This window comes from Eptatretus burgeri, chromosome 3, assembly GCF_056783735.1.
Source record: "Eptatretus burgeri isolate ZD-2024b chromosome 3, Ebu_testis_v1, whole genome shotgun sequence".
Lineage (NCBI taxonomy): Eukaryota > Metazoa > Chordata > Myxini > Myxiniformes > Myxinidae > Eptatretus > Eptatretus burgeri.
This window is the reverse complement of record NC_140963.1, coordinates 47,919,821-47,935,121: the sequence shown is the minus strand read 5'-3', so window position 1 is coordinate 47,935,121 and position 15,301 is coordinate 47,919,821. Positions and strand designations below refer to the sequence as shown.

The window sequence follows — 15,301 nt, the reverse complement described above, 5'->3', positions numbered from 1 at the left end:
ATCAGTCCATTTTTGCAGGAATAAGGTTAATTGTGTAAACTTGTTGTTTTGCTTTCTACAAGCTAAAATACACACTCTTTGATGTAAAACACACGTTTCTGCATTAGAGTTGTGATTTGGAACAAAAAAAAAAAAACCGTTGTCAGAACAAGCTAATCTGTTAACAACGCTTGTATTTGGCAAATCGGACTATTTTTGCATGAAAAAGGTTACTTCTGTAAAATGTGTTGTTTTGCTGATGACAAGCTAAATTTTGGTGAAAACACACACTTCTGCATTGGAATAGTGATGTGGAACAAAAAATGGTGTCAGAACAAGCTAATCTGTAAAAAATGCTTATTTTCGTCAAAACAGACCATTTTTACATGAATACGGCTTCTTTTGTAAAATGTATTGCTTTGCTTCGTACAAGCTAGAATTTGATGAAAAACACACGTTTCTGTATTACCATAGTGATTTGGAACAAGAAAAACGGTGTTTGAAAAAGCAAATTTGTTAAAAATACTTATTTTGCAAATCAGTCCATTTTTGCAGGAATAAGGTTAATTGTGTAAACTTGTTTTTTTGCTTTCTACAAGCTAAAATACACACTCTTTGATGTAAAACACACGTTTCTGCATTAGAGTTGTGATTTGGAAGAAAAGACGGTGTCACAACAATCTATTCTGTTGAAAAAAATATCATACTTTAATTTGACAAATAAGACCATTTTTGCATGAATCGGGTTTCTTGTGTAAGATGTGTTGTTTTACTGATTACAAACTAAATTTTAATGAAAAACACATGTTTCTGCATTGGATTAGTGATTTGAGACAAAAAAGCGGTGTCGGAATAAGCTAACCTGTTAAAAAAAATTGTATAAGGCAAAAAATTGTGCAATTACCTCTGCCACTAAAGGTGGACGGAGATTATGCTTTCACCTCGCCTAGCACCAGGCAAAAATAACATTCCTTTCCTGTGGCAATTCTCTGCTGACTACTGTAATATATGAGAGAACAACTCTCATCTAGTATATTTCTAACTGCAGCATTTTTGCCTGGACATGTCTGTCTGTGTCTGTGAGCAGGATATCTCAAAAGTTATCGACGGATTTGAATGAAAATTGGTGGTCAGGTTGGGTGTGGGGCAAGGATGATTCTTCACCATTGTTAGATGGGGCCAAATACAATATGTCGCACGATATTTCAAAACATTGCAGACGGATTATGACAAATCGTGGTACATGAGTTGGGTAGGTGACAATAACAAGCTCGTTAGATTTTGGTTGAGGTCCAGATGCAGATCCAACCTATGAGTGGGATACAAAACATAAACTGTTCAGACGAGTGGAGGTATGTGCTCAACCAAGTGTCATTATAGTTTTCCCAATAATTTGTGTTAAAAGTTGTTATTTTGACCCTAGACTTCCCAAAATGCTGTGGCATGTGGAAGGAGAACCAGATTCCCTTTGTCACTTCCCCACATACCAGGTGTGGCAGAAGAAGCGACATGCAGGTTCACTTATTGTCTTTGGCAGGATCACGTTCTGTACATGGTGGAAGGAGGGAGATGCGAGACGAGGAGGGTGGGTATAGGTTAGTTGGTAGTTAAAACCCCGGCCGAGTCATTCCAAAGACTTTAAAAATGATATGTGCTGCTTCCTTGATTGGCGCCCAGTGTGATGAAATTTTATGTGAATATATAATGTGATTCAGTGTTAAAGTACCATATGCTACCTTATGAGGATTGTTTATATTTATGTTTCAGGCATCTCTTTGATCAAGTCAATTAAAGCCTTATTGAAGTCACCTTGTTATATCGTAGTTTAATTCACTCAAGCCAATCTAGCTTATAGACATAGACAAGTTCCTCAAACCAGACAGATTTGATGCTGATCCTAACTCAAGCACGGCAGCTACATAATGGCTCCATTGGCAGCGAACCTTCGCAAACTTTCTAACAGCTATTGCTACTCACAACTCGATCAAACTGAAGAAACTCATTAATTACATTGCAACTCCTGTCTCGGAGTATATCGCCAAGTACAAAATATGTGGCGCTGCCATTGATATTGTCCAAGTGCTGTATGTAAAGCCCAAGAATGAGGTATTTGCATGACATCTCGCTACATGCAGACAGGAAGCAGGATGGACACTTGACCAATACCCATTGGAAACCAATAGACCAATAGGAAATCAGGCGATTACTTTGGTCGGTGATTCGAAAATTTACTCTGTAGATGGTTTTAGCTGATATAGGCAGATAAACAAGAGTTTTCAGTTCCATCTTGAATTTATATCCAATGGCGGTTGAGTACGCACTGAAGGGGAAAATATTGCATTTGTTCTTTTACTGTCATTGTAAGCCCCATCAAACAAATCACAGTGAATCAGCACAGAATTTATGCCTGAAGATATTTGAATAGTATCATCACTGGAATAAAGTCGTTAATTTCAATCTTTTTTGAGGAGAAACCCAATAATTCTCAAAATGAATTTTTAATGGTGAGATCAACTTTGTAATTGTTTTTCAACTGAATGCTTGATTTTAAGTATGCTTTTGGATGCCTATAGTTATATTTCTTGGCTCGTCCCCTTGTTTTTTCTATAAGGTATGCAATTTCAGCAGATATTGGAGAAATCTCATATGCTCCAGGTGGGATTGTTATCGTTTTCTACCCGCTTCCCGGATTATAATTGAACTTGTTATTTTTCTCTGTGATATTGAACAAGATATTATAAGTTTCCATTGATAAGAGTGAAGCTTCGTATTCTTTTGTCAGGTCAAGTTGTAGTGGGTATGGGAATCACTTGTTGTGAAGTTAAAGCTTAAGATTGTGCTTCTCATTCTATATAGGATAGCATATCTTTGTATTGGCCTTTATTAATTATTTTCATATTCATCAACTGGTCTAAAATGGCTGAAGCCTCATTAAAGCAATTGTTGTTTCCAGCCTTCTTACTACTTAAGAGTAATAGCAGTCTATTAACTAGTTGTGCTGGGTCATTTAGAAGAAAGCTAACACCTGAACCTGAACCAAGCTTACTTAAAGCATCAATAATATGTTTTTCCTTCTCATTATTCTTTGTTCTCCCAGCAACATAAACCCCATAGCCAAGTGAGTCCAGTGAATCGATGTATACTCCGTCATCCTCATTTTTCAAATTCAACGGTACATCAAATTAAGTTGAATCGCGATATGCATCTTTTGTTGGAAGAAACATTAATCTTGGAGTTAATTTAACATTTGATCGAGCAGAGCTTAGGAATGCCAATTTATCATTAAATACCAATACCTTCTGTTTGACAAGATAGAATATTGCTGGTTCTTCTGTTGGAATGAGACCCGCTATGGTTTTTGAATCCGCTGAATATTCATTGTTTTGAAGAGCTCTCACAACATAATTGGGAGGTTGATTTGCCTCCTCCAGTTGTTGGAATAATCACTCATCATCATATTCTAATTCTCCTATAGCTTCTAGTTCTTGCTCCGTCATTTGACCAAAATCTTTTATCACTTGAAGTTTTTTTTTAGGGGTGTGTTCTATTGAAGGAATTGTGGAAACCCCTGTTTCTATCATTTGTTGTTGAGAAGCTTTCAGAAGCGGTTTAAAATATTTATCTTGTTTTCTTTCAAACGCTTCTTCACCCGTTAGTTTTTGCCTCCGTTTCTTCTGGATGTCTTGTTGTTTTTGAGCTTCTTTGGAAACCCACCTTGATGTTCCTTAAATCTTCTTGCTCATTCTTGCGCATTCATCTATTTATTGAAAAAATATCATAAAGCATCTTTTCTTCTTTAACAACGAGATAATTACATTTGCCCTTCATGAGCTTCATGAACTCTTAAAATTCGCTTTTACTACATACTGTTGAACAGTTATCTCTCCAAAAATTTTGCCTATCTCTTGAGTTTAGCTTGAAGAGTATGAAGGTATTTGTATTATTTCTTATTGAGCGATGCGGAAGTTGAAAGTACGACTGTGATAGACAAATACAATTACAAGAGGAATCCCTCCCTCTGGTATAATAGCTATCCATTAGTGTTTGGTTTTTTACATTTACACAATCATCGAATATAATAAAGTTATTTTGTGATTTCTCCAAATTTTGTGCTGAAGGTATGTCATCCGTGTTATCGCTAACAATACAAGATACTTGAGGGTTTGATTTCTTTTTCTTTTGGGTTTGAAAAAAATAGCTGTACGACATCTTCAATGTTATAATCATTTAGCTTGTTTTGAAGTTTGGATAAACCGATGATGTCTTCTTTTTTGAAGACCTGCGTTGAAACCTTGTGAGAGCAGTTGATATTTGGGTTGAAAGCTTGACTTTGTGAAAATTATTAAATTGTCGTAATCTAAGAAGCCGGGAGTAAGGAGCATCTTTAAAAGCACAAAAGTTTACACACATCCGCTCGGGCTTACTATGAGACTTCAAAGTGAATTTGGGACATTTCTATGGTTGCTAAATCGTATCTTGCTTTCCCAGATTGGTGAAAACGCCATTTGTATTTTCGTTGAAATATATCTCCTGATTTTTGTGAAGCAGCTCATCAAAAGGGGCCAGGGATGTCTTTGTGCCCATATGCAAGCGTGTCAACACCATTTTCTGCGATCCACCGCTTGGAGTCGAAGGGGGACAAAGACACCTTGTTTACCCGTAGACCACAGATCTGGTGTAGCTCGCTTCTTCGCATATCCATACCATGCGTGAAGGTTTTCCTTTCAAAGAGGCTCTATTTGTACTGCTCATGGCACAGGTGCTTCTTCACAACACACTTCTTCACACCCTTAGCCTTCCGGATGTCCTTCCCACTGGCCTCGAGGATGGAATACATCTCAGGGTGAAGCCCCACGTACTCGGCGACGGGGCATCCGGCGCACTCGTCCTTCATTTTTCCTCGCATCTTCTTGTTTTTATCGCTGTGGAGTGGATGGTCTTTCAGGTCGTCGCTCGTGCATAGAGCTCTGCATGTGTGGCCATTTATGTGTACACATCCTCTGTCTGGATCTCGAGGACATCGAGAGTCCGTGTCCCCGAATTGCTCTTTCAGCTGGTTGTAATAGAAATTGTACATGAGATGCTTGGACAGGTCCAGGATGGTCATACCCTCATAGACAGGTGGATTTAGCACCACTCTGCTCTTATTCATGTGAAGAGCGGTGAGGTCGTTTTCGAATATCTTCTGCCGTGCAAATCTTGGGCATGAGATTAGGCACCGCAACTTGTCCTCCGCATGGGCACAGACCAGCTTAATGTCTACATGCTTGTGCAAGTTTTCCATCTTCTTTCCAAAGACAGAATTGTTCATGAGCTTGTAGAGATCCTTTTCGAAGTTGCTGGTGGCCTCCTTGCGAAGCTCTGTGTTTATCCTAATGTAGGGCTCCATCCAGGGGCTGTGGCTGAACTGCAGAGCTCGTTGGACCTTCTTAAGCCTCATACCCAGGGAGAGATAGAGCTGAAGGTTGCGGTAGTGCAGCACATACTTGGTCTTGTCGAAGAGGTTTGGCACCAGCTTTATTACTAGGACTGACATCCCCATAAGTTCTTGCTGGTATTCCGACATCCACTCCTTCTGAACTGTCATATGCTCTGGCACGAGCGGATAGGCATTGTGCTTGTCGTGCAGCTCCTCAGGATATTTGAGGTCCACTTATAAGATGTAGCCCACGGGGCTGTCTGTTGGGTGATCTGCAATGCTCCCAGCAAGCTGCCCGCAGTCCTCTACCCACTCAAAGTCGCCTGTTGCCAGTGGCTGGCTCATGGCCCAGCCATATAGGTTGTTGGCTTCGAGGTATAAGATATGGTTATTAGGTTTGCTTGAGTCGTACCCATCGACATGCGGGTTGTTTGCCCTTGCATGATGGCATTTTGAGAACATGGAGATGCTACTGCGCAGACCCTTCTCAATGAAGAGGTGCTGGTCGTAGTCCGTGAGAAGTTTGAGCTCTACTCTGGTTTTCTTCAGGAGCATGTCCCAGCTCAGGCCGAGACTCATGTCGTAGTGGGCAGGCTCAAGACAATATTGTCACTTTCAGGTCTTTCTGAAGGTCTCAAAGATATCAGCCAGAAGGAGCACGTCTGTACGGAGGTAAAGGTCATGGTAGTCTCCCATGTATTTCCACCCAAAAGTGGTCCAAACCTTTTGGGCGCGAGTGTAATCCTCTTTTCTGATGTTCTCTTCACTGAGCTTGCTGTGGAAGGCCTCCTGAAGAGGAAGAGGATCTGTGAATTGCTCATGGGAGTTCATGTACTCGTAGGGGTACACCCCTTTACGTGTGAGTAGGTACGTATGTGCTGGTGTATACCTTGCGGTGATGGATAAACATGAAGGGTCTAGATTTTTGCAGTTTTCTATGCCACTTTTCAGACACCTAGACACAAACTGCCTGTCCTTGTTGATGACTCCTTGCTCTTCCTGTTTACAGTTTGTGCACACTTGAGATGCCCCAATCATACTGCAGACAAGCTTGTCTAGGGAAGCTAGGAGGAACTGGGCACTGTCAATGAACTGGAATTCAAACGAAGAGCTCTTTCTTTCTTCACCTTCTTGAGTCCTATCCTTAGTAACATCATGCTTGAGAGAGAATGAAATGTACTTTTCCATGTTGTTTGGGATACAGGTGATGGTACCTTCCACCTTGCTGATAGCCTGCATCAGAAGATGTGAGTCATAGCCCCTCATGTTGTGAAAGACCACAGGGGTGATTATATTTTTCTGGTTTATCCTCAGCATTAGGTTGCATTTTTTGTGGTCTGGCTCTCAAAACTTTCTGGTGATATGACAGTGATCGAGGACTGAGTTGCGTTGCCCCCCTCCCTCCCCCCCGCAACTATCAGAGGCTTATCACATATGTGGCTGGTGCTGGTGTTGTATATCTGCCAGTCTTGGGGTGTCATTCTCAGAAGCTTAGGGTTGCTTAGGCTATCCTTAATGTGTCTCCCCTCCTTCTGAATAGCATTAAGGAAGTGTCCTGCTACGTCTGAAACCCCGGTAGACCACTGGAGGCTCTGTTTGACCATCACACCTTTCCATGATGGAGCCGTAGCCACAATGCTGTTGCATATTCTGTTTGTTGCTCTGGTCGGGGTTGAGCTCTGGCCCATCAGTCTCGGTGGTAAGGGCCTCAAAGTAAGTATAAATGCTGAAGGGAGTTGGTTGTTGCTTGTGCCAGTTCTGAAAGGAGATCATGTTTTTTTCCCCTCCTCTGGCATCTATTCTCTCATAGCAGTTTGCCCTATGCCCTTACATTGTGGTCTATGCACCTCCAGCAGCTACTCGCAAGAGTACCCATGTAGGCAACTCTCACAGAAGTGCTTCCGCTCCCTAAGCTTACTCTGGTCAAACAGCAGATGGTTCAGGTCTTTAACCCAGGGATAGTGTGACTTACCATCCTTCTCAATTAGCAGCAGGTGGATTCTGGAGATGTCTTCATGTTTCTTGCTAAGCCTGTGGACATTCACCCCCTTGTCCCAGCTAAATATATTCAGAGCCAGGTTATTCTGCCTTTCCACCTGTTTGATCTGTGATAGCGGCATGGGAGCATCAACTCCTGTGAAGTTGAGGCCATCCTCTGTGGGGTATTTAGTGGGTCTGTTTTCATGTTCCCTCTAGTCCACTGGGAACAGGGCAGACCGGAGCGCCCACCTGAGGCAATGGTTATCTTTGTTCTTTACATTGACAATAGCTGGTTTGTTTTTGAGAGCTGCTGGCAGTGGAATATACGAGCCACCCCTCAGAGGCTGGTAGTGAGCGATGTCCACTGTCCAGCCACAGAAGTTCCACTCTGTCAACCTCCCAGCCAGAGCCAAGACTCGTCCACTTTTCAAGGGTCTCCAGGATGTATGGGAAAGCCGTGCCAAGTGCACCGTCGATCTCATGGGCCTGTAAGACGGCCTCTTGCTTGTCCCGGAACACTGCAGGCATATACACCCACTCCTTCCCCTCCTTGTAAATCTTTCCCTTTTGGAGAAGAATCTTCAAAGCAAGCTGGAATTTAACCCCCTTTAATGCGAGGATCTCTTCCACCAGTTTCTGGTGAATCTGGAGGCGCACACCTTCCAGGGAGGATTTAGGGTCGGCCTCGAGTCGGTGAAATTTTGGAACATCCATCTACCACAGTCTCAGAAAATGTCCAATGGCCCAGGGGGTCTTTTCGAATGTGAGGTCCCCTTTTTGTTCCTCGTGTTTGAACAGCTCGAGAATGTCTTTTTGGTACTCTCTACTGTCTGGGTTTTCTGGGGAGGTATGGGATAAACCTTTCCCAGAATGGTCTTCCGCTTTCTCTCCATCCTCATTCGTGGCGGAACAAAAGGTCGGTATTTCTTTAAAAGCAGGTGCTTTTTGACTGTTTCCAGAACGGGCTCCTCCAAAATGCTCTGCACAACACCCTGGAGAGGCTCTGGTATCTGCATGTCTGCAAGCAATTACTCGATGTATTTGAATGAGAGGCCATCTGCCTTGAACAAGCCAAGAAGTTCCTTCTGGTATTTCCTGACTGATCTGATTTTTGGAGGAGGGTTGGGATCGAATTCCTCCAGTGTGGCCTTCCACTTTCTCTCCTTCCTCTTTCGAGGTGGGACAGAAGGTCGGTGTTTCTTTGAAAGCAGTGGTTTAAGCAGGTGCTTTTTCACTGCTTCAGGAATGGACTCATCCAAAATGCTCTGTACAGCACCTTGGGGAGGCTCCAGTGTCTGCGTCTCTGAAGCAATAGTTCAATGAACTCGTCCATAGTAACCATTGTTTCATGGGAAATATTAAGGAGAATGCCAATGTCTAAATGGGAAATCTCGGTGGTATTGTTGCGGGGCCGGGTATCGGCTGCGAGCACGACCACCAGATGGAGCTGCAGGGTCGACTCCACCGATCACCTGGAATGTATAGGTCGTCACCCCGGATAACTCCGGAGCCGACGGGTCCCATATCAGACCGAAGTTTGCCAAAATTTTGACGGCGTGAGGTAGGGTCCACTTGTCTAACTCCAATTTACCTAAGTACTCACGCCGTCCAACTACCGGGGAAATTCACCCTCAGACGATGCTCGTACGGAACGAGTGGTTAGCACACTCGAACCGTGTGCGACCCAAGCAGATGGTCACCAAGCTTTCGTCGGTCCAAATGTCCCTTTTACAGCGGCAACAGCCTGGCTAATTCCCAACACGCAACATGTCAAACCAATAAAAGAAACACAAAAACGAACTGATACATTTAACACATGGGTTTATTTATAGTAGGTGGGGAAAGGATGGGAGCACGGAAGAAGCAGAGTTATCACGACTAATAGAAATGAAATGCAAATAATGTACAAGGCACTTAACAGTTTTACTAAAAGACGGGCCCACACACAGACACACGCACAGAAGTGGACGCCAATGGTCTTTATTGAAGTCTTCCAGCTCGAGGAAAGGGAGCTGGAGACCAGAGCCTGCGCTTGGACCTGTCCACCTCGTGTGTTCTTCGACGATCTGGCTCGGTGGGACTCAAACCCGCAACACGATGCCACTCCAAGCACCAGGGACGGAGGAAAAGCGTCGGAGGATGCCAGGCACTGCCAATCCGACCAGACCAGACAAGTCGATCTCCAGCACCTCGAACCCGATCACTGCCAAGCCGACCAGACCAGACGAGTCGATCTCCGGCACCTCAAACCCGATCACTGCCAAGCCGACCAGACCAGACGAGTCGATCTCCGGCACCTCAAACCCAATCACTGCCAAGCCAACCAGACCAGATGAGTCAATCTCCGGCACCGCAAACCCGATCACTACCAAGCTGACCAGACCAGACGAGTCCATCTCCGGCACCTCAAACCCGATCACTGCCAAGCCGACCAGACCAGACGAGTCGATCTCCAGCACCTCAAACCCAATCACTACCAAGCCGACCAGACCAGACGAGTCGATCTCCGGCACCTCGAACCCGATCACTGCCAAGCCGACCCTGAAGCTGATGCCCAACCCTGACAATGACGTTCACACTGACTTCCTCCTCTGATGCTCACCCTGACTCTGACTCTGCTGTTCACCCTGATGTTCACCCTCTTTCCAAGGCCCTGGCGTTTCTTATATGTCATTTCTCCTGCGGGAGGGGGTGTCGTGGGAAGGATCACCATCTGAGACGTCACGCCTCCCATTGGTCCAGGGTTCGTGACAAAGTCGATGTCTGTGGTGTCTCACGCCTCCCATTGGTCGAGGGTTCATGAGAAAGTCGACGTCTGTGGTGTCTCACGCCTCCCATTGGTCAGGGGGAACATTCCATCTCTCCAGGGCGGAGTCGGAGCTCTGGTGGCCGAGGAAACTCCGCCCACGTACGTGGTCAAACGCACGTTGCCAATGGTGTCGAGGTGAAGGTGTGTTGTTGTTGTTGTTGTTGTTGTTGTTGTTATAAGGGGTGTAAAAATCCTAACTATTAAAATAACGCACAGTGCATTTACATTTATTCACCCATTAGACTAGGGGATGGATTCTAACTAGAAAACACATACTTATCGAAATAGCTAAGCTATAGGAACCTGAATGTCTGTGTGCTCATGGCTTCCAGATTCGCAACAGTATTACGCAAGTAATTTACTGCAAGAAGTCCATGAGATGAAAAAAGAAAATTGCAAAGTAAATCCTGCAATGGATCGCAATAGTTCGCCATCGTTTGTAATGGATTGCAAGAAGAAGACATCCAATTATTCTGCTCGAGATTTGTCTTGGAAGGATGCTGTGAGCCTACATTCATACAATCGCTTCAAAAGTTCGTACGATGAAATGGATGAAATTTTGAGTGCCACTGCTGATATGTCTGAAAGTGAAATGGATGAAAATTTGTTAGATATGTCTGATAGTGAAAATCCAGATATGTCTGATAGTGAAAACAATTAAAACTTGCCAGCATTCTCGCTAAGAAGCAGGTTAATTTGAGCAATACAATCGTCCTGCTTGCTAAGCAAGACGTATATGTCCGCATTCTGTGCAATATTCCCACGGCGACCCACGTTGAATCCTCCACGGTGACCCATTGTGCATTCCATCTTGGGTGGGGACACCCGTTTTGGATCTTTGCGATTTCAGCGCCTACTGCCTGTAAGGTGCGAAGAAGGTTCCTTTTATTATTCTTAGATTCCAGAATCCCTTGGCGTACTCCGTAGACGACCTGGTTGTTGAGCTTTTGACGCATCGTTGGCTGAGACCCAGTATCTATGCATCACCTCTCTAAAAAAGGTAGGGGATGTGTCTCAGAGCCAGAACCCCTTTTGGTACAACAAGGTACATATGGTACATATTCAACTGTGCCAGATACTACTTTTTTACTTTGCTAAAGCAAAACAAAAAAGGCAGGGGATGGGTCTCAGAGCCAGAACCCCTTTTGGCACAACAAGGTACATATGGTGCACGTCGTCCCTTGGATAGACGTGAAACTAGGCATTCTGTCTTTCGGTACTGATCATCGGTGGACGTTAATGATACCACCGTGTCTTTGATGAAGAGTGGGTGAGCTATCGCCGGAACTTTGGAATAAATTCCAAATTCCTGCCCATACAAATTTCTAGGGAGGCAATGGCCAAACCATCCAGCATAACCACTGCCAGGAGACTACTTCCGTTGTCCCTGACCCTACTGTATGTAAACAGTGTATATATTGATGATGTTGATCTATAAAGGGTTTTCAGAGCGATCCCATAATGCCATGTGTGCCACCATTTTGGTTGTATTCACTTCCCCTGGCAACGATAACATCAGTAGCTCTACAATCCAGCATGTTTATCTTGTTATTCTGAAACTGCAATAGAATGTTACACTAATTATTTACCCTTGTTAGGTCTTGTTTACTTTTTCTCGCTTATTTTGCTTGCCAACCAATATGGTGCCCAATCACTGCATAATGGGTATTGAAACCCCTCCATATGACAAAAAGAAACTGAATAAATGAAATGTCTGTTCAGAATGAAGTTTTCACCACTTTATCAACTGTATACAAAAGGCACACATTGTACAAAAATGGCAAAATACATCAAACAGCACCATATTTGAAATTAATGTGTAACGTGAAAGATAATCAAATCAAGGACTGTATATTCAACAAACACTGTTTAAATAGGAGAGGGAAGTGGAGAGATGAAAGGGGGGGGGGTGGAGGGAGAAAGGAGAAAGGGAAAGAAAGAGAGAAAGAGAAAGAGATCTTCAACACAGTAAGCAAACAAAAATGACACACGTTGTCATGAGGAATGTCTGTCTGTTCATCAAACATTCCACTTTCCAAATAATTCTAAAACTACTACATGATATTCCAAAATACATTTCAGTGTATGAGGTATTTATAAGACATAATAACTCGTCACCCACCAATTAGATATGGAAACACAAGAAACATTTCTATTGCAACACAATAATTATTAATGACAAGAACATGAGTAAAGGATTTAAGCACCAATTTGAAGCTTTTTCTTCTTTTTCTTTTTCTAGGTCAGCACTCAAACCAAACTTAAGAATATTTGAAATGGAAGCAAAGTGTAAAAACAGCTGGTGATTCAATAAGGAATTCATTTGTTTATCCAGCATCACACATGATGATACTACGGTGATCAGTTGATCCTCAACCAAAATACACACACACACACACACACACACACACACACACACACACACACACACACACACACACACACACACACACACACACACACACACACACACACACACACACACACACACACACACACACACATACTTAGTAATAACGCAGAAGTTGTTGAGGACTCTTAAAGACATAATAAATCTGATATAGCACAAATTATCACGTTATCTAATTGGTTGGGTGGAATTCATTGCAAAACAATTTGGGTGCACACGACTGGATTTCTGTAACTGACTTAGCACCACTTGTTTTTTTGCATCAAAATAGGTCAACAACATTAATCCTTTCTCCACAAATTGATCATGACGATTTGATGCAAAGTGAAAACAAATTTTCATTTAACACCCGTCTGAATTCATTGAACATGCAAGTGTAGGAAGGAATGGGCTGCCCAACATCCCCGTGCTGGATTTGGAGAAAAATGATATGATGAAAGAACATATGGCCTTACTTGCGCCGTGCATTCTTGAACCGCCAGCATCGCACCAGATTGGAGAAAAATCTTTCAGTTGGTAATCTGAATCAATGATTTGACATTTCTTCTTTTCACAGGAACCTAATTGGGAAATAACATCAATTATATATTTTAATCGATTAGAAGGTTTTCATTCAGAGATTGAAAGCAAATTATTCAAGGTGTTTTTTGTCATGCATTGAAAGATTCCTTTAGCTTTATGATTGGCTGTAAACAATAACACAGATGAACACGGAGGAGACAAAGATAGCTCACTTTGGTAGTTTGTCAATGAAACCAGTAGCTTCACAATTCCTTCATCAGGTAAAAAGGCCATCTATTCCTTGATTGAAAAAATAATAATAATTAAAATGTAGAAAAAGCAAAAGGAGCAGACAGAATATGGAGAAGAAAGAAAATGAGTTTAAAAAGAGATTGTGGCTTTGGAAGAGGAAAAGATGAAGATTTAGGAGGTATGTAAGTTCTTAAAGAGTAATGCAGAAAAGAAACAAAAAAGGATGAAGAGGAAAAGCAAAAGGTCCAGCAGTTGAAGAAAAGTGTAGACTGTAGAAGAAAGGATTAAACATGAAAAGAATCTGCAGTGGAGCCGAATAAGATCAGGCGAGCACATTAAGAGATGCAGGAACAGAAAGAAACAGCTGAGAAAGACTGGAAAAACAAGGAAGTGAGAATGAAACAATTAGAGGACGAAAAGATGAAGATTATGGAAGGTAAAAAGTGGGTTCCTCAAAATCAGATGTGGCACAAGTGTTGCAAATGATGTTAAAGATCAAGGGCAGCATCATAAAAATGGAGAAGGAAGTGAAAGTGGATGGTGTTGCGTCGGATAACAAAATTAGTTCAATGGTCGATAAGACCGAAGCACTAAACCCTCAGCAAGCCTGGCCTCAGGAGGAAGTGAGAGTGTAGAACAAGTGCTAGACAGTGGACAGTGACAGCAGTACAAACAGGAGGGAGAATAGCTGTCCGTTTGGGGAGTGAATACCAGACCATGAGGATTTGGTCAGGACTGCTCGCTCGGGGGCCCCAGGTATGAGGAGCCAGAAACTTATGACTATGAGGGTAATGTTGTGGATAATTTGTTATGTGGATAATAACACCGTTTGTTTATTAATTCCCTTCCTGCATTTGGAAAATAAATATTTAAATGCAATAGGTTCAATTCCATGTCGCTTAGACTTGGACTATCAAATCAAACACGGTCGAAGCTCTGCCCCTCTCACTGAAAGGGGGCACCTGATGTACAACGCTCGATCAGCCAAAGTGCCTTGATGTCACGTCTTACATCAATTTCATTAAGAATTTAAATTTTTTTATTGTGACATTGACATGATACGTGTGAAAATAATGTGGTCAGCAAATTTCAGGGAAATTATCTCAAGGGGTTGGCAATGTATTTGAGGAACAAACAAAGAAACCTGGTCTTGCATAGATATTGATCATGCGATACCTAGACCGTTCCTTCAATGTTAGTCATTGGGGATTTGGTCATCCAGGATGTCCGAGAGGTATGCATACTCACCTCCAAGCTGTCTAACCTGGGATCGAATCCCAGCCCAGTATTAAACGGTTATCTTGGTGTTCCACAGGCAGGGGGATTAATCAATGTGTGTGCCGTGCCTCGGACTGCCATTAAATGGGAATCCCTTCTGCCAGCATTAGTTGTTGGACGTTAAGGATCCCATGGTGTCCTTCACGAAGAGCAGGTGAGCCATTGCCAGCACCACAGCCAAATTCCAAATCCCTGTCCTGGCCAGCAGAGGGCATTGCATCAGTGGCACAGCCATGCCCTCAGCCCATGATGCTACTTGGCAGCCTTGTGCTGCATATGGATGAATAATATCGGGGAGCTATATTGGCAGTCAGCCACCATGATATGCCAATGGGCACTGCCACCCACCACATATCCTCTCAGGATGTACCAGTATTTGGGGAAGGAATTCGAAATTTTGTCAGGTTCCTGGCACATTTTCAAGTACTTGTTTCAAAAGGCAGATGTTGGACATTCACAAGAAAATGCTGATAGTTGAGACGGCCAGCTTAACTTCTCATCTGAAAGGATAGTGCACTCTATGATGCAATACGCTGCACGTGAAACAGGACAGCAACAATTTGGAGTGCAATCTCCAAACCCAGATTAGAATGCTCAAAGGTAAGTATGCTACCTCTCAGCTAACCTGTCAGTTATATTGTTTATAAGGATGAACAGGGTCTGTGGACTGATT

General features: G+C 42.9%; 1 protein-coding gene and 1 pseudogene across 8 annotated transcripts in view; both read right to left on the bottom strand.

Annotated features, from left to right (window-relative positions):
- Positions 1-1,465: 1,465 nt before the first annotated feature.
- The window catches only part of VWDE (von Willebrand factor D and EGF domains), a 304,919-nt gene continuing 291,083 nt past the window's right edge, over positions 1,466-15,301 (bottom strand). For 6 of the 8 annotated variants that reach the window (XM_085873161.1, XM_085873160.1, XM_085873159.1 and 3 more), the window contains one exon: positions 12,060-13,157. In XM_085873161.1, the coding sequence (XP_085729287.1) occupies positions 13,107-13,157 (51 nt within the window). In that variant the 3' untranslated portion in view covers positions 12,060-13,106. The other 2 variants (XR_015056095.1, XR_015056094.1) reach the window with 2 other exon arrangements.
- Positions 2,585-3,736, bottom strand: LOC147029813 (uncharacterized; annotated as a pseudogene).